Consider the following 26,842-nt stretch of genomic DNA (forward strand, 5'->3'; position numbering starts at 1 on the left):
CTGGAGAACGTTCGCCCAACAAACCAACTCGAACATAGACGCTACTCCTGTCCATCCATCCATCCATTTTCTTGCCCACTTGTCCTTCTAGGGTTGCGGTGGCCACATGGAGAGCAGAGAGGCCCAGCTGCCCTTGTCCCCCACAACTTCCTCCAGCTCAGCCCGGGGGATCCTCAGCCACTCCCAGGCCAATTCTGAGATATAATCTCTCCAGCGGGTCCTGGGCCGACCTCGGGGTCTCATCCCAATTGGCTGTGCCTGGTATACCTCCAAAGGGAGAAGCGCCCAGGGGGCATCCTTATAAGATGCCTGAACCACCTCAACTGGCTCCTCTCAATATGGAGGAGTAGCAGCTCTACTCTGAGTTCCTCCCGGATGTCCGAACTCCTTACCCTGTTGCAGAGAGTGAGTCCCAACACCCTGCAGAGAAAACTCATTTCAGCTGCTTGTATCCATGAGCTTATTCTTTTGGTCATTACCCAATTCATGACCATAGGTCAGGGTAGGGACATAGATTGATCGGTAAATAGAAAGATTTGCCTTATGGCTCAGCTCCCCCTTCACCACTACAGTCTGGTACAGCGATCTGGTACATAGCCGATCTCACACTCCCTTCTCTCCTCACTCGTGAGCAAGACCCCAAGATACTTAAACTCCTCCACCTGGGGCAAATTCTCTCCCCTTACCTGGAAGGGGCATGTCATCCTTTTCTGTTAGAGAACCATGGACTCAGACTACGAGGTGCTGAGCGTCATCCCAACCGCTTCACACTTGGCTGCAAATCATTCCAGTGCATGTTGGAGGCAACCATGTGACGGTGACAAAAGGACATCATCATCTGCAAAAAGCAGAGACGTCACCCTCCGACTCCCACACAGAATGCCCTCCTGACCTCGACTACGCCTGATATCCTGTCCATGAAAATCTCAAACAGGAATGGAGACAAAGCACAACCTTGGCGGAGTCCAACACCTACATTGAACAGGCTTGACTTAAGGCCGAGCATGCGGACACAGCTCTCGCTTTGTGTGTACAGGGACCGAATGGCCCGCAGTAGTGCCCCTGGCACCCCATACTCCCTAAACACCTCCCACAGAATTTCCCAGGGAACACAGTCGTAGGTCTTCTCCAAGTCCACAACCACATGTAGACTGGATTAGCGAACTCCCATGCCCCCTCAATTATCTGTGAGAGGGTAAAAAGCTGGTCCACTGTTCCACGGCCAGGACGGAATCCGCATTGTTCGTCTTCAATCTGAGGTTCAACTATGGGGCGGAGGCTCCTTTCCAGCACCCTGGCATAGACTTTCCCAAGGAGGCTGAGAAGTGTGATACCCCCATAGTTGGCTCACACTCTCCGGTCCCCTTTCTTAAAGATAGGGACCACCACCCCAGTTTACCAATCCAAAGGCATTGTCCCCAAGGTCCATGCAACATTGCAGAGGCATGTCAGGCATGACAGCCCTACAACATCCAGGGCCTTAAGCAGTTCCAGGCGAATCTCATCCACCCCGGGTGCTTTGCCACTGTGGAGCTTTCCAACTACCTCAGTGACTTCCACCAGGGAAATGGACTCTGATACCCTGGAAGCCTCTGGCCCTGACTCCTGTAAGAGAGGCATATCTCAGGTTTAAGAGTTCCTCAAAGTGCTCTTTCCACCTCCCAACAATCTCCTCATTCAAGTTCAGAGTTTCTCCACTTTTGCTGAGCACAGTTTGAGCGAAGCTGAGTCAGGAGTCCCCAGAGCCAACCGGGCCCTAAAGGCCTCTTTCTTCAGTTTGACGGCTTCCCTCACCACCAGTGTCCACCATCGGGTTCTTGGGGTTGCCACCGTGACTGGCACCAACAAGCTTTTGGCCACAGTTGTGCCTGGCTGCTTCCACAAGGGAGGTTTTGAACAGGGTCCATTCAGACTCCATGTTCCAGGACATGGGAGAAGCTCTCCCGGAGGTGTGAGTTAAAATCATTCTGGACAGGGTCCCCCACCAGTCGTTCCCAGCATACCCTCACTATGCACTTGGGTTTACCGGGTCTGTCCATCAGTTTTCTTCACCATCTGACCCAGCTCACCACCAGATGGTGATCGGTTGACAGCTCAACACCTCTCTTCACGTGAGTATCCAGAACATGTGGCCTCAAGTCGGATGAAACTGCTACAAAGTCGATCATTGACCTTTGGCCCAAGGAGCTCTGATACTAAGTACACTTATGAGCATCCTTGTGTTCGAATATGGTGTTTGTTATGGACAAACCATGACTACACAAAAATCCAATAACATTTCACCATTTGGGTTCAGATCGGGCAAGCCGTTCTTTCAAATTACCCCTGTCCAGATTTTCCAGTCATTGCCAACGTGAGCATTTAAGTTCCCCAACAAGCCTATGGAGTCCGTAGATGGGGACCTGTCCAGAACCCCACCCACTCTCTCCAAGAAAGTTGTATACTCTGAACTGCTGTTTGGTGCGTAAGTACACAGAACAGTCAAAGTTTTCCTCTCTGCGACCTTAAGTCGCATTGAGGCGACCCTCTCGTCCACCAGGACAAACTCCAACTGTATGGCAGCCAGCTGGGGGCTTGTGAGTACCCCCACACCCGCCCGGCACCTCTCACCCTGTGCAACTCCTGAGTAGGAGAGAGACCACTCCCAATCAATGAATTTGGTTCCAGGGCCAACGCTGTGAGTTCTGGCTCCTTCCCCCCAGTGAGGTTACATTCCACGTGCCAAGAGCCAGTTTCTGTCGTGAGGGGCCACGCGCCACCCTGCCCACTCCTGCTGCCCAAATTCCCTTCCTTCCCTTCCTGGATCGGGGCCTTGGCGTGGCAGAAGGGCTCCCGTGATCTAGGGATCTCCAGAGCTATATCATCGGAAGCAGTGTGCTTCTGGTAGGCTCTTCCAAGGCGAACAGGTCTGGAGTGAAGATCCAGACTAACACGATCCGAAAACCATCATGAAAAAAGTAAATGGGAACGTTTACCCTGCCCGGAGTCGGGTCACCAGGACCTGCCCCTTGAGCGAGGCCTGGGGGTAGTGTTCCTAGGTGAGCGCTGGTGGCCAGGGAGCCCACGTAACCCGGCCGGGCTCAGCCCGAAAAGGCAACATGGTGGGGTCGTGTGGGCCCACAATCCGCAAGGTCCAACATGGGGGTTGGGTGTGATGCTTTTCAGGCAGCAGGAGCGGGGGGCGCTACTGTTCTATTGTATGTAAATGTTTGTGTACCTTCCTGAAAATAAAAATCGTAGGAAGGTGATCAGCACTGGTCTATCCTGAGTTTTGTGTACCTAGTCGTGCGATGAACATTGGTGCATAAAGTGGAAAGAAACAAACTAGGTTTACCTAATTACATGTCTGCAACTGTGTCTTTCTTCTAATGTAACAAACATATTTTACTTTCTATGAGATGTACGTCGCTTTGGAGAAAAGCATCTGCTCGATGAATAAATGTAAATATGAAATTCTGATATACTGGATGATGATAATGTCTGTGTTTGGCAGTCGTCTTTGTGCGTATGTGTGTGCGGGTGTGGATGTCTGTGTTGCTGTGTTCCTGCTCAGTGATCCTCTTCTGCACAGATCAACAGTAAGAAGAAGGAGTCTGCGTGGGAGTTCACCAAGAGTCTATACGACGCCTGGTCCGGTTGGCTCGTCGTCACACTCACAGGACTGGCCTCAGGTGAGTGCGGTTACTGGGCCGAGGTCTCGGCTCCACACGGGATCGTCGCATTGTCGTCCTCGTCCCCAAGGTTTCCCACAGCCGCCCTGTTCTACAACATACAGCACGTACTTGGAGAACAGCGTATTCCTCGACAACTGAGTAGTACAGCGGTGGGGGCTGCCGCTGCGGTCTGGCGAACGCTCCCAGGTCAGTCGCCTCGAACCCGACGCTGCCCCCCGTCTCTGTACCTCTGGTCTCATCGCAGCCCTGTTTGCTGCATCTCACTTCTCGCTGCGTTGCCCTGTCATGTGCTGAAGGAGTTTACCGTTCCTCCGGGACCCTCCTCCTCCTCTCCGGTTCCCATGGTGACACAGCTCTCTGCAGTGAGATGAGGGCCCGGTTTACTTCTGGAAGGACGCTCGACATGCTCACCCCTCTTTGAGGGGACAGTCTAAGGAGAAGTGCAGTTACACCGGATCCTCGTGACACAAACGCTCTCTCTCGCTCTTTTTTTTTTTTTTTTTTTCTCTCCCCACCCCCACAGTATTTTCTCATTTATCTGTTCCAGCCTGTTTTCCAGTTTTTTTGTTTGTTGCGTACGGGGGGCGCGGTGGTGTAGCAGGTTTGGCCGGGGCCTGCAGCGTCTGGGGTTCAAGTCCTGCTTGGGGTGCCTTGTAATGGACTGATGTCCCATCCAGGGTGTGTCCCCTCTCCCTCCAGCCTTGCGCCCTGTCTTGCCGAGTTAGGCTCCGGTTCACCGAGACCCCTTAGTCCGTGTAGAGTTTTCATGTTTTTCCCATGTCTGTGTGAGTTTCTGGCTTCTTCTCACAGTCCAAAGACATGCTGTTCAGGTTCCCCATAGTGTGTGAGTGACAGAGGAAGTGTGTGTGTGTTCCACTGATGTATGGATGAGTGACCCATTGTAAGTAGTGTATCTAGCAGCGTAAGTCACTGCGGTGAATAAAGTGTGTGGGCTCATAACACCACATAGTATCCGTTGGAAGTCGCTTTGGAGAAAAGCATCTGCTAAATAAATAAATGTAAATATGTGTACGTTTGTGTGTGTATGCGTAAGACACACTGCTCGCCTGACCGCTCACTGTGCACCAGAAGCACCATGTTTCCCTGGGTTTCTTTTCTTAAACATCGAGCTGCAAAGCTTGACAAGTGTTAGGATGAACTTGGTGCGATGTGTCTGTCACACATGCGATGGACACTAGAACGTGGCCCAAGGTGAGTGTCGCCGTTGCTGAGCTTCAAGACCATGTGGCCCTCACCCCACCGTCCCGTCTCGCTCCAGGCGCGCTGGCAGGCGTGATCGACATCGCCGCGGACTGGATGAACGACCTGAAGGAGGGCGTCTGCCTCAGCGCTTTGTGGTTCAACCACGAGCAGTGCTGCTGGGGCTCCAACGAGACCACCTTCGCCGAGCGGGACAAGTGCCCGCAGTGGAAGACCTGGGCAGAGCTGATCCTGGGTCAGGCTGAGGTGAGAGGCCCAACCCCGGCCCCTTTGGCCTGCACAGTAACGGTGGTTGCCGGACATCGCTCTTGGCCCGCAGCAGTGTGCGACGCTCTGTACTCGCCTCTTGTCTCACCTCTTCGCCCTGGTGTTCTGTGTGCTCCGCAGGGCCCCGGCTCCTACATCATGAACTACTTCATGTACACATACTGGGCCCTGGCCTTCGCCTTCCTGGCCGTATCTCTCGTCAAAGTGTTTGCGCCGTACGCCTGCGGCTCGGGGATTCCAGAGGTACGGCGAAAAGAGCTCCACCTGTGGGCGCTCAGGCATGCAGAAGTTCCACAACAGTTGGCGCCACGGTGCGGTGTGCGAGTCTCCGTTTGCAGTCCGAAGTGCGAGGAGAAGTGGGCACTGAAAGGCGCGTCGCCTGCGATGCGCAAACGACGGCGATGTGCACGTAACTGTAGTCTTATTCTGGGTTTATTCTGGGTTTCCACTCCCTTGTCTGAGGGCTCTTAACCATACTGAGCTGTGTTTCCCATTTACGCAGCAGCCCTCGATCAAGGGTACAACAGCGGGAGTGGACGTATGAACCGGGGACGCCGCAGGGCCGCTGGCCATACAGCACCCTGCGCGACACGTTTTTCCGTTTCCCACCACTTAAAAAGTTAATATGAAAAACTATACGGACGTTAGGAGCAAAACGACGATACGCATACACACATATAGATGTATAGGTACGTAGGTACGTACACGGTCGTGTGTGAAACGAACGGCGGAATGACTTCTCCTCTGTCCTGTGGCCCTGCTAGCGCACTCCTTACATATTGTTCTTTCACTGAGCCCTGCACAATTCGTGGAAAGGCTTCAGGCCACGGAAACCGTGGTCGCCGGCACTCCTCGGGAGAGCCGGGTGTGCTTCGCTTTGTGTCGCGCTCATGTACCCCGGTACAGGGCTCCAGCTGTGCTCACCGGTGCTGCTCTGCCTCTGTCCCTGCCCCATTCCAGATCAAGACCATCCTGAGCGGCTTCATCATTCGCGGGTACCTGGGCAAGTGGACGCTCATGATCAAGACCATCACACTGGTGCTGGCCGTGGCTTCGGGCCTCAGCCTGGGCAAGGAGGGTCCTCTGGTGCACGTGGCCTGCTGCTGCGGCAACATCTTCTCCTACCTCTTCCCCAAGTACAGCAAGAACGAGGCCAAGAAGAGGGAGGTGGGTGGATGGGTGGGCGTCGCTGTTGCTGCCAGGGCCAGAGTTCATGACGAAGCAGAGCCCACATACACGCTAAAGCACCGCATTACGCATTACTTCACCGTGTTTTCCCCTCGCTGGAACGGTAATGCCACATGTGAGCCGTTCACGTTAAATGGTGACTTTTCTGTGCTCATCCATCAAACTGGAGAAAAAAGTGATTTCTCCCTTTATACTGTTACTGGGTATACGGTGGTTACGTACCACGGTTTTACTCTCTCTGTGGCTGGAAGCGGCGCCCGCCCACCGATGCTGTAGTTGGGCTTGCAGGCTGAGGTGCTCGATTGATCTGCTGTTTCTGTGAGCGCTTTTCACTGTTCCCACTGGGAACCGTTAAGGGCAGCTCAGTGCACAGCTGCACTCGCTGCGTCGGGCTCCTCGGCCCCCGTGCGCGCGGCACTGCCGGACGGCCCGCCTCTCCGTGCGGAAGTGACAGCGCACGTTTTGCACTCGTTCGCACGTCCGCCTTTCCTCCGAAGTGACGCGCAACACAAGCGGACTGACGGACAGATGGACGGACGCACGAGACGCGACACTTGATTCTCAGAGGACAGTCGGTGGCTCCAGCACTTTGCCGGCTCTCGTGACACCGAGATGTCGATGAAGGCTGGTTCTTGGCGTTATCGGATCAAACTGCTCCGAGCTCGCTGTGACTCTTCGCATCGCAGTGACATCCGTCCAGCGGGGAGTTGAGCTCCTCCGAGTGAGCGTGGGACATGTCTCTGCAGTGTGCGCGTGTGTGCGTGCGCGCGCTACTCGCCTGTCTGACAGTTTGCCCTCTGACCCTGATCAGGTGCTGTCCGCGGCGTCGGCAGCCGGAGTGTCCGTGGCTTTTGGAGCTCCTATCGGAGGGGTGCTTTTCAGTTTGGAAGAGGTGCGTCTGCGTTTCTAAGCACGCTTCTGTGTGAGTGCAAGTGTGTTGGTAACTCTAAACTAGTGAGCCCTGGAAACACACACACTGTAGGCAGTTCTGCACAACAAAAACACTTTTATTTAAAATGAGACAAACTTTTCTCCAAGTTTCAGCTTTATCATATTTGCACACGGAGTGAATCATTGCTGTAATTAAAATGTCAGTGTGGAGCCCCACCGTGATGGGGAAGCAAGCCAGGTTGTGTGCACATGTGCATGTGTGCGCGTTGGCGCTCCGTTCGTATTAGCGTGTGCTGTGATGCTCTGGGCCGTGACGCGGAGCACTAACCTTCGCACACAGGTGAGCTACTACTTCCCCCTGAAGACGCTGTGGCGCTCCTTTTTTGCCGCCCTAGTGGCCGCCTTCGTGCTGCGCTCCATCAACCCCTTCGGCAACAGCCGCCTGGTCCTCTTCTACGTGGAGTACCACACGCCCTGGTACCTCTTTGAGCTCTTCCCCTTCATCCTGCTGGGCGTCTTTGGCGGCCTCTGGGGCGCCTTCTTCATCCGCGCCAACATAGCTTGGTGCCGGCGGCGCAAGTCGACGCGTTTCGGCAAGTATCCCGTGCTGGAGGTGATCGCCGTGGCGGCCATCACGGCCATCGTGGCCTTCCCCAACCCGTACACGCGCCAGAACACAAGCGAGCTCATCAAGGAGCTCTTCACCGACTGCGGGCCCCTCGAGTCCTCGCAGCTGTGCCAGTACCGCAGCCAGATGAACGGCAGCCGGGCCTTCTCGGACGCCACCGAGGCCACGGCAACGCCCGGCGTCTATTCGGCCATGTGGCAGCTCTGCCTGGCACTCATCTTCAAGATCATCATGACCATCTTCACCTTCGGCCTCAAGGTGCGAGCCCTGTCTTCATGGACCGAGGTCTTGCCTTGCTGAAAGGAGGCCTGCTGGTGACCATCGTGAGTTCCTGCAGCTCCGCGCCGTTTCCCACATGCTGTCTAACCGCCGTTGCGCACACAGGTTCCCTCGGGCCTCTTCATCCCCAGCATGGCCATCGGGGCCATCGCCGGGCGCATCGTGGGCATCGCCGTCGAGCAGCTCGCCTACTACCACCACGACTGGTTCCTCTTCAAGGAGTGGTGTGAGGTGGGGGCCGACTGCATCACGCCAGGGCTCTACGCCATGGTGGGGGCCGCAGCCTGTCTGGGTGAGCCCTCCTTTTTACTCTTCCGTCCGTCTGTCTGTGTCTCTCCCTTTCTGTGTGTACCTCTCTACCTGTGTCTGTCTGTACCTATAGCTGTATCTACCTGTATGTGTTGCTGTCACTCCTGTTTGCAGAAACAGTAATAGAAAAGAGTTCTGAGATGAACTAATAAACACATTTCTGTGTCAGAGGTAATGATTTTTCTCTTTCCCTGTTTCATACGGTACATTAGTAAGTAGGAGAGCTGCCCCCCCTCTCCCCCATACCATGCTGTACCGTACCCTTGGAGAGAGGGGGAAGCAGGGGCATTGCTGTAGACAGGCCAAAGGAGTCATATATATATATGTGTGTGTGTGTGTGTGTGTGTGTGTGTGTGTGTGTGTGTGTGTGTGTGTGTGCGCATGTGCATGCACTCAGGAGGTGTGACTCGAATGACCGTCTCCCTGGTGGTCATCGTGTTCGAGTTGACCGGAGGCCTGGAGTACATCGTCCCCCTCATGGCGGCGGTGATGACCAGCAAGTGGGTGGGCGACGCCTTTGGCCGCGAGGGCATCTACGAGGCGCACATCCGTCTCAACGGCTACCCCTTCTTGGACGCCAAGGAGGAGTTCACGCACACGACGTTGGCCTCGGAGGTGATGCGGCCTCGTCCCGGTGACCCGCCCCTGGCCGTGCTCACGCAGGACGACCTGACCGTGGAAGACCTGCAGACGGTCATCAACGAGACCAGTTACAACGGCTTTCCCGTCATCGTCTCCAAGGAGTCGCAGCGTCTGGTGGGCTTTGCCCTGCGGAGGGACATCACTATCGCCATTGGTGAGGATCCCCTTGACCCCCCGTCTTGACTGCCTCTGTCTTTACCGTGGGAAAATCGCTCTTGACCTTGCGATTTTGACGATGTTTGTGAGCTTCGCTGAAATTAACTTCTTATATAATTTACATGTGTTCGTGGACGAGACCACAGTGACGCACAGCTCAGAGCGAACAGAAGTGCATCAGCTGAAGAGCTGTGGACGCAGACTGGTGACTGTTGTACCACACTTAGTGTGTCCAGTACCGTGGTACAGAGTAGCTGTATACAGAACTGATAGGAAACACAGAGGTGATGGTGACAGATGGTGTGATGTGAGTTTCTGGAGCAGTTGGGAGCTCAGGAGGAAAGTTGTTCTGAAGGAGATGGTTTGAGACCCTTCTTGAGTGTCGACAGGGATTCAGCAGCTCTGAGTGACAGTGGGAGCTCGTTGCATCATATTGGTGCCAGAAGTTAGAGACTTTGGACTCAGTGCTGAACACAGAGGTGTCAAACAGCACATTGACGTGTAATCATTCATGAGATGCCTTTCTTGAAAGCTACCCGCACCAATTTACCCATTCATCCAGCGGGGTAGTACTTTAGGGACTAGTAACAATGTAATAATTTAGTGTTAGGGTACCTTGATCAAGAGCAACGTTCGGACCAGAAGGCAGCAGCTCTAAGTGCGATACTACCTGCTGCCTTCTGCCCGTAGATTTCACCGGAAGAGGGTGGGCATGGAAACCCGTACAGAGCGGCTCTCCTGCGCTCTGAGTTTGAGACCCATCTTGACCGCAGCCTCTTTGTTTGCTCTGTGCAGAGAACGCGCGGCGCAAGCAGGAGGGCATCGTGCGCAACTCGCGGGTCTACTTCACGCAACACGCGCCCACGCTGCCCGCCGACAGCCCGCGGCCCCTCAAGCTGCGCAGCATCCTTGACATGAGCCCCTTCACTGTCACGGACCACACGCCCATGGAGATCGTGGTGGACATCTTCCGCAAGCTGGGCCTCAGGCAGTGCCTCGTCACGCACAACGGGTAAGCGCCGTTGGGCCGCCGCCGCTGCCGCCGCCGCTTTCCCTCCTCCCATCCCAGCATGCCTCAGGGCGCCCCGTTAACACGCACGGCTTCGCTGCTCACTGCCACCAGTGCGTCGCTGCGCGGGGACAACGCAGTGCTAACAAAGGCTGGGTCGAGGTTATTGAGCCAAAGTGAATGACAAGGGAACGGCGGGAAGTGGGAGGAGCCGAAACGGAGCCGGACTTGGACCTCTGGAAGAGCTGTTGGTTCTCTGGAAATTTCCGTCGGCTCTGACTGGACGGTCCTTAGCAGCGGAGGAGGACGGAACAGGAGCGGACGGCGGGGTGCCTCTCCGTCGAAATGGCGACAACTTCTGCGAGGAAGCAGCTGCCTGCTGGCTCTTCACGGGCGCTACAGTGAAGCAGTGTGTAGTGGTAACGCGGTAACGGAACAAAATCCCAAAAGTAATAGTTAATTTACAGAAATTCCCGCTAAACAATTGAGGTGATTTTTACAGCAAGACGTACTGAGCGTGCTGCGTGTACGTTATGGTACACCATGAGTCTCTCACTCACACAAACTCTTATACGGACACACACAGTGATGGCGACTGTCGTTGCCGTCGGAAACACGCTTTGCGACGTAAAATTATTACTTTCTCAAACTTTTAGTGCCGCGTTTTGAAAAGTTTCTGAATTTAGTGACGAATCGTGGCTTTTAAGTGCTTCGAGACGCTCGTCAGGGCCCTCGTTCTCCCCGAGTCGGAGTGCGGCGTCCCCTAGCGGGGCCCCGCAGTGCTCTCTCCACACGTTGTACACCGTTTACGGAACTCTCGTTCCGAAGACGCGACAGCCAGACGGGTCCTTTTCTCATCATTTGACTTTTATTGTTATGTTTCTTGCTTTTCTCTTCACTGCTCATTTCTCATTGCACTTTTTTGTTGTGTAGCTTGTGTCTCAGCCGTCACACGGAAGACACCGACTGGGAGGGACACTATGACCGTGGGACACAGTGGAGTCCGTGTTCTTCCATCTCTGGATGATGGAAGGATGATAGATGATAAATTGTTGATGTGTAGATGATAAATTCCGAAAAGGCTAAAATGATGACAAGACCTTTTGGACTTTTTCCACTTTGTTTTTCCAGCTTTACTCCATTTATTCCTTTGCTATGATTTCACTTTGGTTGTTGTTGTGTTTATCAATTGTTTGTGCTCTTTGAGTCGAGTCACTCGAGTAACGATGTGTTGCAGGATTGTGTTGGGAATCATCACCAAGAAGAACATATTAGAGCACCTGGAGGAATTAAAGCTGCGCACGGAGCCCCTGGTGATTTGCCACACCCCTCCGCTCTTAGGCTCCGCCTCTTAGGAGGGACGCATGAAACTTGTGTGAAATCTTCCGCAGGTTCCTATGCAAACTGAGCCTGTAGTTGGCCCGATGCCGCAGTTAGAGCAGCTGCTGCCCTATTGGCCGAGGGCTGCGACGCTCGCTGCTCATTGGCCCGCGGTCTTCTCCATATGTTAATAGCCTGCTAGTTGGAGAGCACCGCGCCCAGGGCCTCTCAGGGCAGGAGAGCACTCCTTCTGTGCCCTGCCGTGTCCCACGGTGCCCATAGAGTAGCAAAGTGTGTGTGTGGTAGCAAACAAGCCACCCTGCCAAACCAGAGCTCACTTTTGCTCTATTATGAAAAGCCGTCGTGGTGTTATATGTCAAAAGTAATAATTTCTTCTTTTTTTGTCTTCCCTGCTCGCCCCCCACCCCCCCACCGTCTGCGCCGTCGGCCACAGATCGATGACGTCCGAGCCGAAACGTAGCTGCAGCTTAACCGATTGGCACGTAATGAACGTTAGCAGGAGGCTGAGAGAGCGCCGCCCGCTGTGCCGTAGAGTAGTGGCGTCTGTGTGTCCATGACCCGTAGTTCTCGAACCCGCCACCCCCACGCACCCCCACCTAGAATCCATTTGTGTTTGACGTTTCACAAGTGTTTCATGCCTCCTGCTCAGTCTGTACTAACAGCCTTCACTGCGACCCTCCTCATCTCTCTCTCTCTCTCTCACACACACACACACACACACACACACACACACACACACACACACACACACACACCCCCTGTCTGGGCACCAAATGTCCGTCTCTCCCCTCCGCACTTCCAGACAAACGGGGCTCTGAGAATCGAGGCCCAAAATCCACCATCACAGCTCTGTTGGAGTTTGGTTCATTTCTGACGGTCAGAAGGTCCCAGAGTCCCGTGTTCCGTCCACACGGCTGCGCTCGTCACCGAGTCCTGCCAGCGGGGGGAGAGATGAACACGGTGCTGCAGAACCACGTGGCTCGCACTTGGGCTTCTCTGTGGGACGGTGGGAGCGGCGCACCTTCACGCTCTGCACCTGTGTGTCACCTGCTGAGGAGTCCCCCCCCAACCCCTAACCCGCTCTCTTCCGCTGGCGCTGGCAGTACCTCCCAGCCGGTCCGTGTCCCTCGGTGCCAATGTGTAGCGAAGCGTGACGTAGAGGGTATTTGGCGCTTTGCTGTGTTGTGTAGCTGCACGGTAAGACGAGGCAGTGGCTGGTGGCCGGTGGGACCTGCCGGCAGGCTGTGGGGTCGCGACTGCAAGTGCCAGCGGACGGAGGAGGACGAGACCCCAGGTGGCGCCGCCGCACTGACCGCTGTGCCATCTCTCCCCAGGCGCCTCCTTGGCATTATCACAAAAAAAGACATCCTGCGTCACATGGCCCAGATGGCAAACCTCGACCCCGAGTCCATCATGTTCAACTAGTGGGCGCCTTGCAGGAGCGAGACCCCGACACCGAGGACGAGGAGATGTGCCTGCTGCACGGCTCCGACCTCTGACCCCAGGGAGCCCCTCCCCAACACTACGCCCACCGCGCTCGTGACGATGACGAAGACTCCCTTTGCTGAGGGGGGCGCGGTGTCCCCTGCTGGCCCCGCCCACTGAGTGGGGGCCCCTAGAGGGGCAAGCGGTCGCACCTGAAGGACCCACATCTGTCGCTGCTACAGACGGCGCTACGGGACGGCCCTCCCCGACCTTCACGCAACTGTTTACCTGTGACGTGTGTGTGTGTGCCAGACCACATCAACATTCCAGCCAGGTTGTCACAGCGATCCTCAGACGCATGCCCCCCCACCCCCCATGTCCGCCAGCCCTTACGTCAACATATTTCTGTTAAAATGAATGGCAGAGACGAGAATTTTTTTGAAGAAGGTGTTTATATGTTCCTTAGAGAGAGAGTGTGTGTGTGTGTGTGTGTGTGTGTGTGTGTGTGTGTGTGTGTGTGTGTGTGTGTGTGTGTGTGAGAGAGAGCAAGAGAAAGAACCAGTGATTTTCAGTGCTGGACAACTGGACTCTGTTCTCACAGCAATGTGCAAAAGGGATGTGGCTCATTAGCATACTGTACACTTATTTCTTTGTCTGTCCCCTGAGTGGCCAAAGGTGGACAGTAGTTATCCTGCGCAAATGGACAGCAACGGAACTGAAAGCAGAGCGCGCGCGCGCACACACACACACACACACACACAGGGCACTGCACTGCCCCACACTTTCTTGGGGACGCTTCCACTCTTTTGTCCCCACACACACACACACCTGTGCAGGCCATAGGAGTCCTGCAATGTTTGGTTTCCATGGCAATGTGCTCAGAACTTTACCCGCTAAGAAGAGCTCGAGTCTTCGCCGGGGCTCGGCGTTTCCCCCGTTCTTTGCGTCCCAGTGACTATCGCTGTCGGTTCCTGACGAAAGAGTCGTCTTCGTTCACCTGCCTGTGGTGTTTTGCCGCCTAACACTCTACTCAGTACTGATCTCGGTGTTTCTCCTTTTTTATTTATTAGCTTTAGAGCTGTACTTGATGAAGAATTTTACGTATGATTACATTGATGGTTTGATTGTACATTTAAAACAAATGTAAAAATTAAAATTTGTTTTAAACTCAGTTCTGATTTGTTGTTTCTCCGGTTTCAGTCGGGACACCGTTATGAGTCACGGTAACAGCCAGGGCTTTTTCTCCTCGTTAGAATTTAAAACTGTGCAGAGTATCAGTCTGAATGAAGAGACAAGACTAGATCATTTAAAAAAAAAAAAAAAAAAAAGATATTAATGTGTTGGACACATCAGTTATCACAGTTGCGAATACACATTAAAACCATCTGTATTTGACACTCCACAACAGCAGGGGGAGAACTTGTACCATCAGAGGTCCCGGTAACCACAAGGATAGAGTGGTATTACTGTACACATTTACGTTTCTGTCTGCTGAATGAAGGAGCATTTCTCCAAAGCAACTTCCAGTGAACACACGTTCTCGCTCACACACTAGGGAGGAACCTAGACAGAATGTCTTTGGAGTGTGGGAGGAAACCCACGGAGAACATGCAAACTCCACACAGATTGAGCGGGAATCGAACCCATGTCCTCTCACACCACCCAGGCACTGTGAAACATTTCACTAGAGCGCTGGCCTCTTTACACTCATTACTTTGATTTGTCATTGAAATGATCAGTTTTCTTGCTTCATGGGTCAGGGCCACGAGACGGGGTGCAGTGATTGGAGGTGCTGTTTTCAACCTGAAGGACCTGGGTTCAAATCCCAGCTCCTACTGTAGTGACCTTCATCAAGGTACTCACCCTCAGTTGGTACAGTAAAAATGATCTTGCTGTATAAATGGGTAAATCAGTACAAAGTTAATATTTGCAAGTTGCCCTGGACTAAGTCTGCTAAATAAAGATGTATAATGAGAAACCTCCTTAACATTATAAGATTACATTATTAATCATAATAAGGAGGACCTTCAGGTGCCTCTTAACACCCATCGGTTCACACATTACCTCCACCTTACAGAGACGCCCACATCAGCTCTACCTCGGATCACGTTTTCTGAGTGTATGACTCTTACCGTACAAGGCGAACGTCATTTGACTCTTCCTTTGATCACTTTGTACACAAATCACTTGAGTTCTTGTATTTTACTTATTACTGACAGAGTTAAGCTACTAACAAGGCAGCACCTCTAACCGCTCTGCCACCTGCTGCCAAATTTACTTGTTTTAGACAGTCTTGTCTGTAGTTTACAATGACGGCTCAGGCCGAACAAAAACACGTCGATTAACCGTGTTGCATAGAAGATGTAGAACAGTGCGCACTGTCCACATGGTGAGCAACAAACGCTGAAATGTCTTTTTTCTGCGACTAATTCAATACTTACCAGCGATCATGTTCCCAATTAATACATTCTGGGAAAGCAGCACATTGGAAAGCCTCATATAACATGAAAAAGTACAAATCAGGGAAAACAACAATGTACACCAGTGTAATATGCTGGAGGTCGATGGCTGGGGTCATCACGTGTATAGTATGTATGTATGTATGTATGTATGTATGTATGTATGTGTAGAGGTCCAGTTCCTGTTTGACCGAACGTTACAATGGACAGGGTTTTTACACTTCTGTCTAATGTAACTGCCTTGGGAAATGATATCATCCAATGAAGGTGCAATTACCAAAATGTTTGAAGAGTGGAAAAAAACTGCCTCATTGAGACACAAATGAAAGATGAGGAACTGACTTAAAAAGAATGAATCCACAGACCCATCGTTGCTGATGTCAGGAGTACAGAACAGACAGGTGGTGGGAGTGTAATGCTTGGGGGAATGTCTTTTTACATGTTGGCTTCTTTAAGTACCAGCTGAGCATCATTTGAATTCCACAAAATACCAAAACATTATTGCTGAGCAGTTACTTCCCTTCAGTGTCAGGTTCCCGTAAAAACTATTCTTTTTGTCTAATTTCCTCATGGGCTGCTGCATTTAACATTGAACTTACCGGTAAGTCCATGTGTACTGAGCTTCATACCTGCAGCGCAGAGACACTCCTCTGCATCTGCCAAACACACACAGGTCACTTTGCAATCGAAAATTCAGCGCTACGTCCTCCTGACTGAGCGTCATGCCTACCAACGCGTGTTCCGCTCGCAGCGGCAGTCGTATTTACACCGCTTTACCTGTAGTCCTGAGGGCTCCTCCCACTGATCCCTCCACCCAGCAGCAGCTTTTCCAGCTGAGCCTGGAACACTTTCCAGCACTGAGTTCGAGGCACATGGCTGCCATACAGGAGCCGCTGCCACTTAGAGTTAAGACACTAATTGGTCAAGCTGTCGGTGTGATGCATACAGTATCGGAAGGACTTTACTGTGTGGCTTTATTCTCTGTGGATACAGTATTTCAATACATGTAAGGGTATAAAAGGGTGTAAAAGCCCAGGGCTACAAGGCAAACTTCATAAGGTCTCATCGCTGACAACACAAACAGCAGCAGCGAAGGACCGAAGGACCGTTCCTGAGAGTAGAGAATCCATCAGTGGAGCTCATGTGTTACATGGGAGTGCTCTGCGTGCAAAGTGTGTGCAATCATCCCAATATACACATACACACACACACACACACACACACACACACACACACACAGTTCAGTAGAGTTGAAACAAGAGTGACATTTAGCGCCACCTTCAGCTCACTAGGCGTATGTCCACCTTGACCAGGACCGAATATGGACTTTACTCCTGCGTGGAGCTGAGGGGCTGCGACACCACAACCACATGAACTCTTGTTCTGTGTGACACTGTGCGCCGTGCCGCGTTCGCTTCTCAGCCCCATCAGCCCTTCTTTACTAGTTACACCTCTTATAACCTCAGTGATCATGTCCCCGATTGGACTGTTCACACCGTGTCCACTTGTCCACTGAGCATCACTTTGTTTACACCGTTTTCCCTCACTTCTTCAGTCTTTACTGCTCTGTTCTTTACTTTAAAGGTTCAGTTAACACAAACACTGAGTATCTTGTGTGTGTGTGGTTTTGTACACTGTACGGTGCTATGAATGAGTGCGGACACACATACAGTGTTAGTGATTAAAGGAGGAAACTGAACTGCTTTGGTATGATAATGCATAATAAAAATGATTAAAAGAATTTTGTCCACCTAAATGGGATTTGTTGACGTTTTAGCATAAATGGGGATTCATTTGACAAAGGGTTCTTCAGGAACACACTACCACCGTAAGGCGTGAGAAGACTGTATATTGGACTCTCTCTCTCACTGAGCGAACTGTTGTTTTGTGAAAAGGCGCATTGTCAGTCCTGCCGCTGCAACGCCACACAAGCCGTCAAGAGCCCTCGAGCAGAACCAGACAGGCAGCTGTCCCCTCCCCACGCAGGTTCACCCACAGCACTTGGCAGCGGTGCCCCAGACACCATGGGATGGCTCAGAGAGGAGAGGCTTGCCGCCCTGGGGCTTTGTGCTTAGCGTTACAGACGAAAACAAACACAAAAGCCTTCAGTTACTGTGTCAATATGGTGGACGCATCACACTGTGCTTCAGCTCTGCAACACCCTCCCCCCACCCCCACCAAGTGCCAAAAAAAAAAAAAAGGACGGAGGTGGGCTGAATGAGGACGTGAAGGTGGGGGGAAGCCTTCGCATGCTTTGTTTCCTCAAAGGAAAATTCAACGAGCACCGAAGTAGAGAGAGACGCACATGAGCATTCATTGTGGACGCAGCCATGGCAACACGGCAAAGAGTTTTATTTCACTGCAAAAAGCGCCACAGCGAGCACAAGGAGGGGCTGGGCCGTACGGCAGCGCACAGCCAGCACACCGCAACAAAGAGGAGTGAGAGCAGAGCGCCCCCTGTGGCCAGAAGCCCTACCTTCTCTAGGGAGATTATGGGGGGGGGGGGGAGACTGGCGCTCTCCTCTTTGCAGGGTGAACATTCATCGTAGAAGGGTAGAAAATGGCTAAAAGGCAAGACCAGGCTAGCGCTGCACTCGACAAAGTCTCTTCGAACAGGAACGCTGAGCGACAACAAGAACGGTACTAAACTAAGGGTGGGGTCCTTTAAGACGTTTGCGCATGAAGCCAGTCCTCGAGCACTTGCGGGGGGACATAATTTATAATCTGCTGCGGGGTCCACTGCAAGCAGGGTAAAGCGCCTCGTGCCGGGCCACGGCCGAGTCTCTTGAACCTGCACGAGCAGCCCGGGAGCCGCGGCTGTCCTTCCTCAACCTCGTCAGGAAACACGCTGGATGTTCCCGGCGACCTGTGACCGGGCTACACGTGGCTTTCGTAGATGACCTGCGTGGGCCTGGACTCGGCAGCCCCCCCCTCCCCATCTCCATCTCCATCTCCCTCCTCGGCGTCTTGCTGCAGCGCCGCAGGCGAGAGCACGGGAGGAAGAGGAGCAGGAGGCGGAGGCGCTACCTCACCCTTCGCCTCCGGCAGCGGGGCCTCCGAGCCGCAATAGCCATTGGCAGCCAGCGGGGGGTGCACCGACACCCGAATGGCCAGGTGCCGGGGTTGCTCTTGCAGCGACGCGTCATCCGAGTCAGAAGCCGGCGAGTCGCTGCGCTCGCGGAGGATCGTGTAGACGTCCGGGGTTCCCACGCTCGAGCTCGTGCCGGCGGCCCTCTCCGCGCCCTCGGGCGCCTGCCGCACGAACGTGTGCCTCATCTCGTCGACACCAACCACCTCCAGGATCTCCTCCATGAATGTGCGGCAGTTCATGATGAGCGGTGGGAGGGGGATGCTGCGCGCCAGCTCCTCGATGTAGCGCGCAAACTCCATGGTCTTGAACTGCGTGACCTTGGCCAACTCAAGTGTCTTGGCCGACGTGATGATGGGGATGCGCTTGGCGATCTCAAAGGCCTTCTGCAGCTTCTCGGCGCCCTCGGTGCGGAAAAACTCGTTGATGGCCTTCTCAGTCTTCTTCAGGTGGCTGCTCATCATGCACAGGCGAGTCACGTTGAGCACCATGATGATGGTGAATGTGACAAGGCACACGATCATGTAGTAGACGCCCATGTCGCCGTTGGTGAAGACCACGCGCAGCGTCACCGTGCAGTTGGCACCGCCATGCACATTTGAGGCCACGCAGGTGTACTTCCCGCGGTCTTCAAAGGCGATGCTGCTGATGTTGAGGATGCCGTTGTCCAGTATGAGCCATTTCCCACCTACGAGAGGAACAAGAACAACAGGTGACACCTGAATCAACAAGTACAGAGAAACATCCCACAAATGTTAATAACAACAACATGCTCTCCTGTTCTCCTCCAGCTAACGGACACACATTTGCTCCACTTCGACAGCTTCACTGTAGCACTCAAGCTGCACTCCGTGTTGATGGGGAATTTGTCCTCAAGGTGTCATCGACATCACACACTAAGGACACCAAACAGCCGTGTTGCCTAAATTAACTAAAATTGTGATGCTGGGCCAAGAAGCGAAAGCCACCGACAGCAGAGCGCAGCGATCTTGGCATCGACGCCCATTTGTTTGAGCTCCAGCGAGCCGAGAGCCACGCTGCACCTCGAGAAGGGCACCCGCCCGGCGCCGCCAGCTTCGGTAACACATCCCGGGAGTGACGCTCCTTCAGTGGACGAGGGGAACACAACTCGTGCAGCTCCACGGGACCCACCCGGGCGCCAGGGGTAAACAGCAAGGGGTGAGGAAAACAAAACATGCAGCTTGTGCCTAGGTAATTCTGGACGTTCTGCTAATGTGCATCGCAACTGGCTTCAAACCGTTTTTAAGCAGCCGTACCCATGAGCCAAAAACCACCTGGTGACTGAGCAAAGCAGGTTGGAACAAGCCTCACCTGCCCTGTCAGCTCTCCGCAGCAACTGCCAAAATGCTGATTAAACACATCTGCTGCTTTCAGCATTTTCTCCACCCGTCTCATGACAAACCATCTTCTCTCGCAGTTAGGGCACCGTCGTAAATCAGCACGGTGCGAGAACGTGTCCAGATCCACTCCAGAACATGACGCAAGTGGCCATCGATACACCCCGTCGGTTGTTTCATCGATGTGCAGGGGTTCGGAGTGTCTCACACACATGGGGTGCGCGATGAAGGTGCCCCTGCCACGTGCTGCACTGTTATGCTAATGAAAGAGTGCCGCTAGTTGCACGATACTGATCCCTTTCCATCCTTGCGTCGCCACCCTTGGCTGCTGCCTCAAAATCACGGTGACATCATAAGCAAAATCAAACTTCCTCAGGAGTCATTTTACTGTGTTTCGATAACAGCCGTTCCGCCACTCCAAGCAGCAGGAATCCAAGGTGCTGACGGCCACGCAGTGTTTAAAAACGGCACCAAAAAGGACTCGCACATACATTGTCTGAACCGCTTGTCCCATACGGAGTCACGGGGAGCCGGAGCCTAACCCGGCAACACAGGGTGTAAAGCTGGAGGGGGAGGAGACACACCCAGGACGGGACGCCAGTCCGTCGAAGGCACCCCAAGCGGGACTTGAACCCCAGACCCACTGGAGAGCAGGACCCAGTCCCGGGGTACTCAACGGGCGGCCTGCGGGCCTCATCCGGCCTGTCGGCATTAATTTTGTGGCCCGCGTCATGCTGAAGATTAATGTATTTTTATTATAATTTGCGCTCAAAAGTAGTGCAAATATTAGGCAGTGTGACTTTATGTTTGCGTCATTTACATGCCGTTGATGCTCTTGACACTTTTCATTGTGTAAATTGTGTCAATTGTTAAATATTAAAATATGAAATATAAAGATAATATTAGTCTACTATATTTAATGGCAGTCAGCATACTTGGTCATGAATTTAATCAGAAGTCGTGTGAAAACGGTAGTGCACCTTCAGGCGATGGCTACAGAAACCGCGAAAGTTAAAATAACCTGATCGGCGACAAATCATCACGACTCCTCATCTGTCATAAACCTTGTGAAAATGCGTGTACGAACTGTACATTAACTAATGATGGCGTCGAAGAAAAGGAAGACTGACGATGAAAACAGAGTTTTCAACCCTGCGTGGCAAATGGAATTTGCCTTTGCAGAGATACTAGGTGGCAAACCAATGTGTCTCATTTGTCAGAAAACAATTGCTGTATTAAAGAGAGCTCATCCGCAACGCCACCATGAGCAACTTCATCCCGACTTCACCGTCGCCTATCCGCACGGCAGCGATCTCGGGCGTCAAAGGTACAGACATCGCTAGCGGGGTTTCACGCCCAGTGATCCATGTTCCGTGGCATTGTTAAAAGCGCTGACAGTATTACAGAGGCCTCATTCAGAATCGCTTGGAATATTGCAAAAGCAAAGAGGCCCGCTACAGAGGGAGAATTTCTCAAAAATACATTTATGGACTGTGCAGAATCGCCGTTTTCGGACTTTAAGAACGAGGACGACGTCGTCAGGCAAATCAAGAACGTTTTGAGTTTGAACATTCTGAGTTTGTTTAATACTCTGAGTATGAATGCATTTTTTATGCATTAATATAGCAAAACAAACTGTTAATTCACTTTTTTTTTTTTAATTTTCATGTTCAGTATTATTTTAAATAGGACAAGAACAAGCAAGGCTTAGATAAGTAATAAACTGCATTTCTAAATCAGTAAAACTGCAAATATTGTCTTAAACAAAGCTGTAATTTGTGGCCCTATGCATTTTATGTGGTTTAAATGTGGCCCGCTTGGCCTCTGAACTTGAGTACCCCTGACCCAGTCCAACCCACTGTGCCACTGTGCCACTGTGCCACTGCGCCCCCCTCCAAAAGGGACTCAACCGGTGTAAAAGGATCCGCGTTTACCGCCGCCGCCAGCAGCGGCGTAAAGCCGGCCGAGGGTCTCCGCGGTGCGTGTCGGGGGGCGGTGGGGTCACGACTCTAGCGCAAACAAGGTTTTACTCCAGCGTCGCGTGTCACTTTGAGGGGCGAGCGGCAATTCCTCGTTTCGCCAGCTGCCGGCTGACCCACAATCCTCTCGGAGCCAACGGGGATCACGCGACCGCGCGACCGCGCTCATACAGCCGCCGCAGCCGAAGGCCTCCGCGTTTACACGACTCTTGAGAAACCGGGAAGGCGCACACTAGGCAAATGACTCCAGCAGCAACCGCGATGACGAGCGGGACCGCGCTTGCTGCGAAACCGCGGTTGTTTCCCTTCTGTCAGCTACACACCTGCGTCCTGCTCTTTGCCCTTCAAGTTTCCCAAAACGGTTGCGGTAACGAGCTGTGGACGTGACAGCGGCAGCGTTTGCGCCGAACGCAACCGCGACGGTGCTCCCGCGAGCCGTACGCACCGTCCAGAAGGGGGCCGTGCGAGTTCAGCCACCGCACGGCGGGGAACGGATCGCCTGTGACGTTACAGTCGATCGCCACGCTGTTCCCCTCCCTGGCGATGATCTGAGCGGTCCCGGCGAAGAGCATCGGCGCCGATCCGCCGTCCGCCGCGGTCCCGTTGTCCGCGCCGACGCTCCCGGGCGGAGACCGAATCAGGGCCCCCGCGGCGTGGAGAGCGACGGCCGACACCCACAGAAGCAGCTCGTATCGCTCCGCTCCGCTCATCGCGCGCCGGACGTCGGTGCCGCCCGCGACGCGCCCAGGAAGGTCCGGTCCGCTCCTCGCCGGTCCGCTCCGCTCCGCTCCGATCCGATCCACGCCGGTCCGCTCCGCGGCTATCTGTCCCCGGCCATCACGGCAGGGTGCCGGTCCATGCTCTGCGAGGAGGAGTTAACGGTCACACTTGTTGGACACACAGTTGAGCTGAGCAAGGAATGATACCGCGGTACGTGATCGGACAACTTGTCTGTCGCAAGGCAAGGGGGGCTCCCAGCCTCGTTCGTTGCCTTCTCCCCGTTTACCGCAGTAAACCTCCCTTTCGTACGGTAACCCTGAGAGCAGAGACACTGACTGACTGAGTGACTGCGAAGTGAAAGAAAAGGGAGAGAAGGGAAGGAGGGAGCGTGGTGGAAAAATTCCGTGTTGTGAGGAAGAAGAGACGCGCGGCGGCGGCGGGAGCAGGACAGGAGCTCGCGACACCGCGCTCGTCAATACTATACACTTACACTGGTGGTGTACCGCGGTAAACTGCGGTGCACGTCCAACGTCAACAACAGACTAAGTGTCCTCGCTCTCGCTCTCTCTCTCTCTTTCTCTCTCACACAAACACGAACCTTACGATAAAACGTGCAGGCGGACACGGACGCGCCGCGCGCTCTTTCCTGTTTCGCAGCGGAAACACCGGGAAACACACAGCAGCCGCCGAGCGAGCGCTCGCGCGCGCACGTCAACGCAGAAAGAGGAGAAAAGAGCGCGTTATTCACCGTGAGGGCGCAGCGATTCCGGTTCCTCCTCCTCCTCCTCCCGCTCGAGCCCCCAGCAGCGCTCTCCTCCGGCCGCCGATGTAGGTCAGCGTGCGGTGCTCAGTGCGCATGTGCGCACCTCAGATGATTCCTGAGACTCGCGCATCCGCTCGTGTCCACGCGGCGACAGCCCTTCTCCCGCGAAGAGCGACGCGGGGACGCGGGACGCAGGACGCAGGACGCAGAACGGGAGGTGGCCTGACTTCCGTTAAACCCCCCGACCGGAAGTGTGCTTGTCGAAATGAACACAGACGCCCCTCACATAACGGCTTCATCAGTTCCGCGAAATGCCCCGTTCGGAAAAAGATCGACTCAGCGAGGAGAAATAATAAGTGACGTAAAATTAGTTAAAACATCAACGTGTAAAGATGTCATTTTTATGCATGACAACGAATCTACCAGATGAGCGGGATGAGAATGAAGAGCCAAAGTCTGAGTTCCTGGAAAGATGAAGGGAACTTGGCCCTTTCCCTCCCTGGCTGGACAAACTTACTCACAATCTCATACAACCCAGAGTAGTACTAGACAAAAGTCCGTCAACCACAAACTAAGAGCTTTACACACACACTTTACACGGCCCGCGAGGCCAAAAGAAATTTCTTTTACTGGTTTATGTTATTGAAATCTTAAAAACATTACGAAATTATGCAAACTAGTTTTTCCCTAGAATGAATTATGTAACTTTTATTTCGAAATGTACGCGTACACAATATAAGCACATGCGACTGACAGTGCCTCCTTTACTGGTCCGCGTGTGGAAATGGCGATCGCCGCAGTGCTGTAGCTACAGTAATATTGTGTACGTACACGTACACACACACAGCCTGCGGAGTGCGGGATATTTAACAGCAACAGTCTGCTCAGACAAGGACGAGTCGTTTGAAAAAAGAATTAAATATCGCTTTCGAGACGGACTGTAACGAGGAGGCTTCAGGAAATGTGGCCTCTGAGTCTGTCTGGAGCAGCAACTGAGAAGCATTTGGGCCAAACTTTGGGAGACTTTCCTTTACTGCTCCTGCTGGGCCCAGGATGATTGAAAGTCGCGACGTTTGTGAGCGACACAGCCCAGCTTCTCACCTTTTACGAGGAATAACGGAAAAGTTTGAAATAAAGAAGTGAAAGGCACGACGACTGGCGATGCATATTGTAACGACCCGCGTTACTGTATGTTTGGGCGGGAAGATTTGTTTATTTAGTTGAATTGTGGGTAAAAAGTAATAGAGAGTTCAACCACTAGGGCGATTTATGGGGAAACGAATGGGGTGACTTTGGCAGCGTGGAGAAAAATCCTGGCGATGCTAAGCAGGCTGAGAAGGTGGGCTTGAGGCGCAGATCCTTGAGGAAAGGGGGTCCTTGGACCAAGAGCATTTTCCCCCCCCAGTGTGCTGCTGTTCTAATAAGTGTTCCCAACGAATGCTCCCTGTGTGTGTCCTTATTCGTTCCATCCAAACCCAGAGTGCTGTGCGCCATGATATGTTAAATATATTTAGGCACTGTTTAAGACTGAAATAGGAAAAGCTATTAGCTGGAGTCACAACTGATGGATGTCTGAGTTTAACAGGAAAAATTTGGTCTATTTGTTGAAGAGGATGCAGGATAAAGCGTGTGAAATTAATCGAGAGGCGCAATTAATATTTTTGCACTGCGTTATTCATCAGGAGGTGCTTTGTAAGTCAGTGCTAAAACTTAACCATGTAGTTGATATTGTGACCAAACTAGGTGCCCTCATTAGGTCAGCAAGAGCATTAAAGCACCACAGACAGGCAGTTTGCAGTTTTTCTGGAGGACCATGACTCTGAACCCAGAGCTGCTCCACCACACAACTATGAGATCGTCAGCTCAGCCTGGGCACGGTGCTGGAAAAAGTGTGGCGCTTCAACTCAGATTGGGCAGTTTTGTGAAAGGAAAGGAACGGAAATTTGATTCTGCCCAACTACTTGTCCACGCCATGGTGATGTCCCATCTGGATTCTGCATCTCTCTCCTGTGTGGCCTTTCTGCTACTGCCATCAAACCTCTACAGCTGATACAGAATGCCGCGGTTCAAGTTGTGTTTGACTTGCTGAAGTGTTCGCATGTATCTCCTCTACTCGTTTCTCTGCGCTGGCTTCCTATAGCTGCCCGGAACAAATTCAAGACCCTGGTTATGGCTACAAGTGCATCAATAGAACTGCTCCCAGATATTTAAAAGACTTGATCAATCACTACACCCCAACCAGACACCTTCGTTCATCTACTTCTGCTTGCTTGGTGGTCCCACGTACAAAAGGTAAAGCACAGAGGTTCTCTGTTCTAGCTCCGTTGTGGTGAAATGACCTCACCCTATTTTACCTTTGGCAAGGCAAGAGGCTACCTATTTTATCATGGTCAGCCTCCCTCCTGCCATTTGTGTCTTGGCCACGCACATACTGAAAGAACTTGTGAGACAATGAAGTTCCAGCAATGTTTGGAGATCGGTCACCTGGCAAAGGACAAAGTACCTTTTACACATTTGGTGCAATAAACCAAGTAACCAGATTCAGTCTGACATGTTTTTCTAAGTGGAAATTTATGTGCTATGTAGAATATAACAGTTCCCATGACAGAGCTCACAAGATGTATAGTATCTGCATGTGTTCGGCCCCTGATGCCGTGGCACATTTCTGATATGGCCCTCTGTAAAAAATTATTGCCCACCCCTGCAGTGTGGACACACAGCTTGTGTGTCTGGCACCACCATATTGCTCACTCATATCCCTGCAGTAGCTCCTGTTGAAGTGACGTTCAAATAGCAAATACGTAGATAATCATAGCAGATGTTGTTGGACTCATCGATGGAGCTGTCAGGAGGTCAGGAGAGAAGTGGCTCTCAAAGAGATGAGTTCGAGACCCTTCTTCAATGTGGGAGGGATTCAACAGCTCTGAGGGACACTGAAAGCTCATTCTACCACAGTGGGGACAAAACTGAGAACCTCTGAACATTCAGTTTTGGACCCTTGTGAGCAGAACCACCAAGTGACCAGAGCTCTTGCTGGGCTCTACGGAGCAATCGGGACCCGTTCTGTCCCAAGTGCTTTAGAATGAGCTCCATTCAGAGCCATCGAAAGTGATGTGCTTTTTAAGTACAGCTATGATTACTTGTTTATCCTCTGTAGAGCTAATTCAAAGTCATACTATCAGGAATGTTTACATTCCTTCGTTTAGCCTACACTTTTCTCCAAAGCATTACCAGCCCACACCTTATTGACTAGGGTAACTTGCACTGCTAGATACACTACTTAGAATGAGTCACTCATCCTTACATCAGTGAAACACAGCATCTCTATCACTCACACACTATGGGTGACTTAGAGTCACCAATCTACCTGAACAGCATTTCTTTGGACTGTGGGAGGAAACCCACGCAGACACGGGGAGAATATGCAAACTCCATACAGACTGAG

General features: G+C 52.6%; 2 protein-coding genes across 11 annotated transcripts in view; one reads left to right on the top strand and one right to left on the bottom strand.

Moving 5' to 3' along the window:
- clcn3 (chloride channel 3) overlaps positions 1–14,201 on the top strand; it is a 35,116-nt gene extending 20,915 nt beyond the window's left edge. For 5 of the 8 annotated variants that reach the window (XM_018730288.2, XM_018730293.2, XM_018730289.2 and 2 more), the window contains 11 exons: positions 3,572–3,671; positions 4,954–5,141; positions 5,283–5,405; positions 6,123–6,329; positions 7,162–7,242; positions 7,582–8,127; positions 8,254–8,440; positions 8,855–9,253; positions 10,051–10,267; positions 11,502–11,577; positions 12,940–14,201. In XM_018730288.2, the coding sequence (XP_018585804.1) occupies positions 3,572–3,671; positions 4,954–5,141; positions 5,283–5,405; positions 6,123–6,329; positions 7,162–7,242; positions 7,582–8,127; positions 8,254–8,440; positions 8,855–9,253; positions 10,051–10,267; positions 11,502–11,577; positions 12,940–13,104 (2,289 nt within the window). In that variant the 3' untranslated portion in view covers positions 13,105–14,201. Of the gene's footprint in view, positions 1–3,571; positions 3,672–4,953; positions 5,142–5,282; positions 5,406–6,122; positions 6,330–7,161; positions 7,243–7,581; positions 8,128–8,253; positions 8,441–8,854; positions 9,254–10,050; positions 10,268–11,501; positions 11,578–12,038; positions 12,821–12,939 lie in introns of those variants that run through there. The other 3 variants (XM_018730292.2, XM_018730296.2, XM_018730290.2) reach the window with 2 other exon arrangements.
- Positions 14,202–17,795: 3,594 nt separating this feature from the next.
- On the bottom strand, positions 17,796–23,663 carry mfap3l (microfibril associated protein 3 like). 3 transcript variants are annotated; one of them, XM_029256875.1, is made up of 3 exons: positions 23,383–23,663; positions 22,360–22,776; positions 17,796–19,265 (listed from the first exon to the last, which is right to left on the bottom strand). In XM_029256875.1, exons 2-3 carry the CDS (start codon positions 22,622–22,624, stop codon positions 18,367–18,369), a joined length of 1,164 nt encoding a protein of 387 aa, XP_029112708.1. In that variant the 5' UTR covers positions 22,625–22,776; positions 23,383–23,663; the 3' UTR covers positions 17,796–18,366. The 3 variants fall into 3 exon arrangements, with proteins under 3 accessions (XP_029112708.1, XP_018585340.2, XP_029112720.1); XM_018729824.2 differs by lacking the exon at positions 23,383–23,663 and adding an exon at positions 23,233–23,368; XM_029256887.1 differs by lacking the exon at positions 23,383–23,663 and adding an exon at positions 23,125–23,218.
- Positions 23,664–26,842: the final 3,179 nt, after the last annotated feature.

This window comes from Scleropages formosus, chromosome 1, assembly GCF_900964775.1.
Source record: "Scleropages formosus chromosome 1, fSclFor1.1, whole genome shotgun sequence".
NCBI lineage: Eukaryota > Metazoa > Chordata > Actinopteri > Osteoglossiformes > Osteoglossidae > Scleropages > Scleropages formosus.

Coding starts and splice junctions, on each gene's coding strand:
- mfap3l (XM_029256875.1), bottom strand. CDS start 22,624: ATGAGCGGAGCGGAGCGATACGAGCTGCTTCTGTGGGTGTCGGCCGTC. Junction 19,266..22,359: donor GCACGGCCCCCTTCTGGACG/GTGCGTACGGCT, acceptor TTCCTCTCGTAG/GTGGGAAATGGCTCATACTG.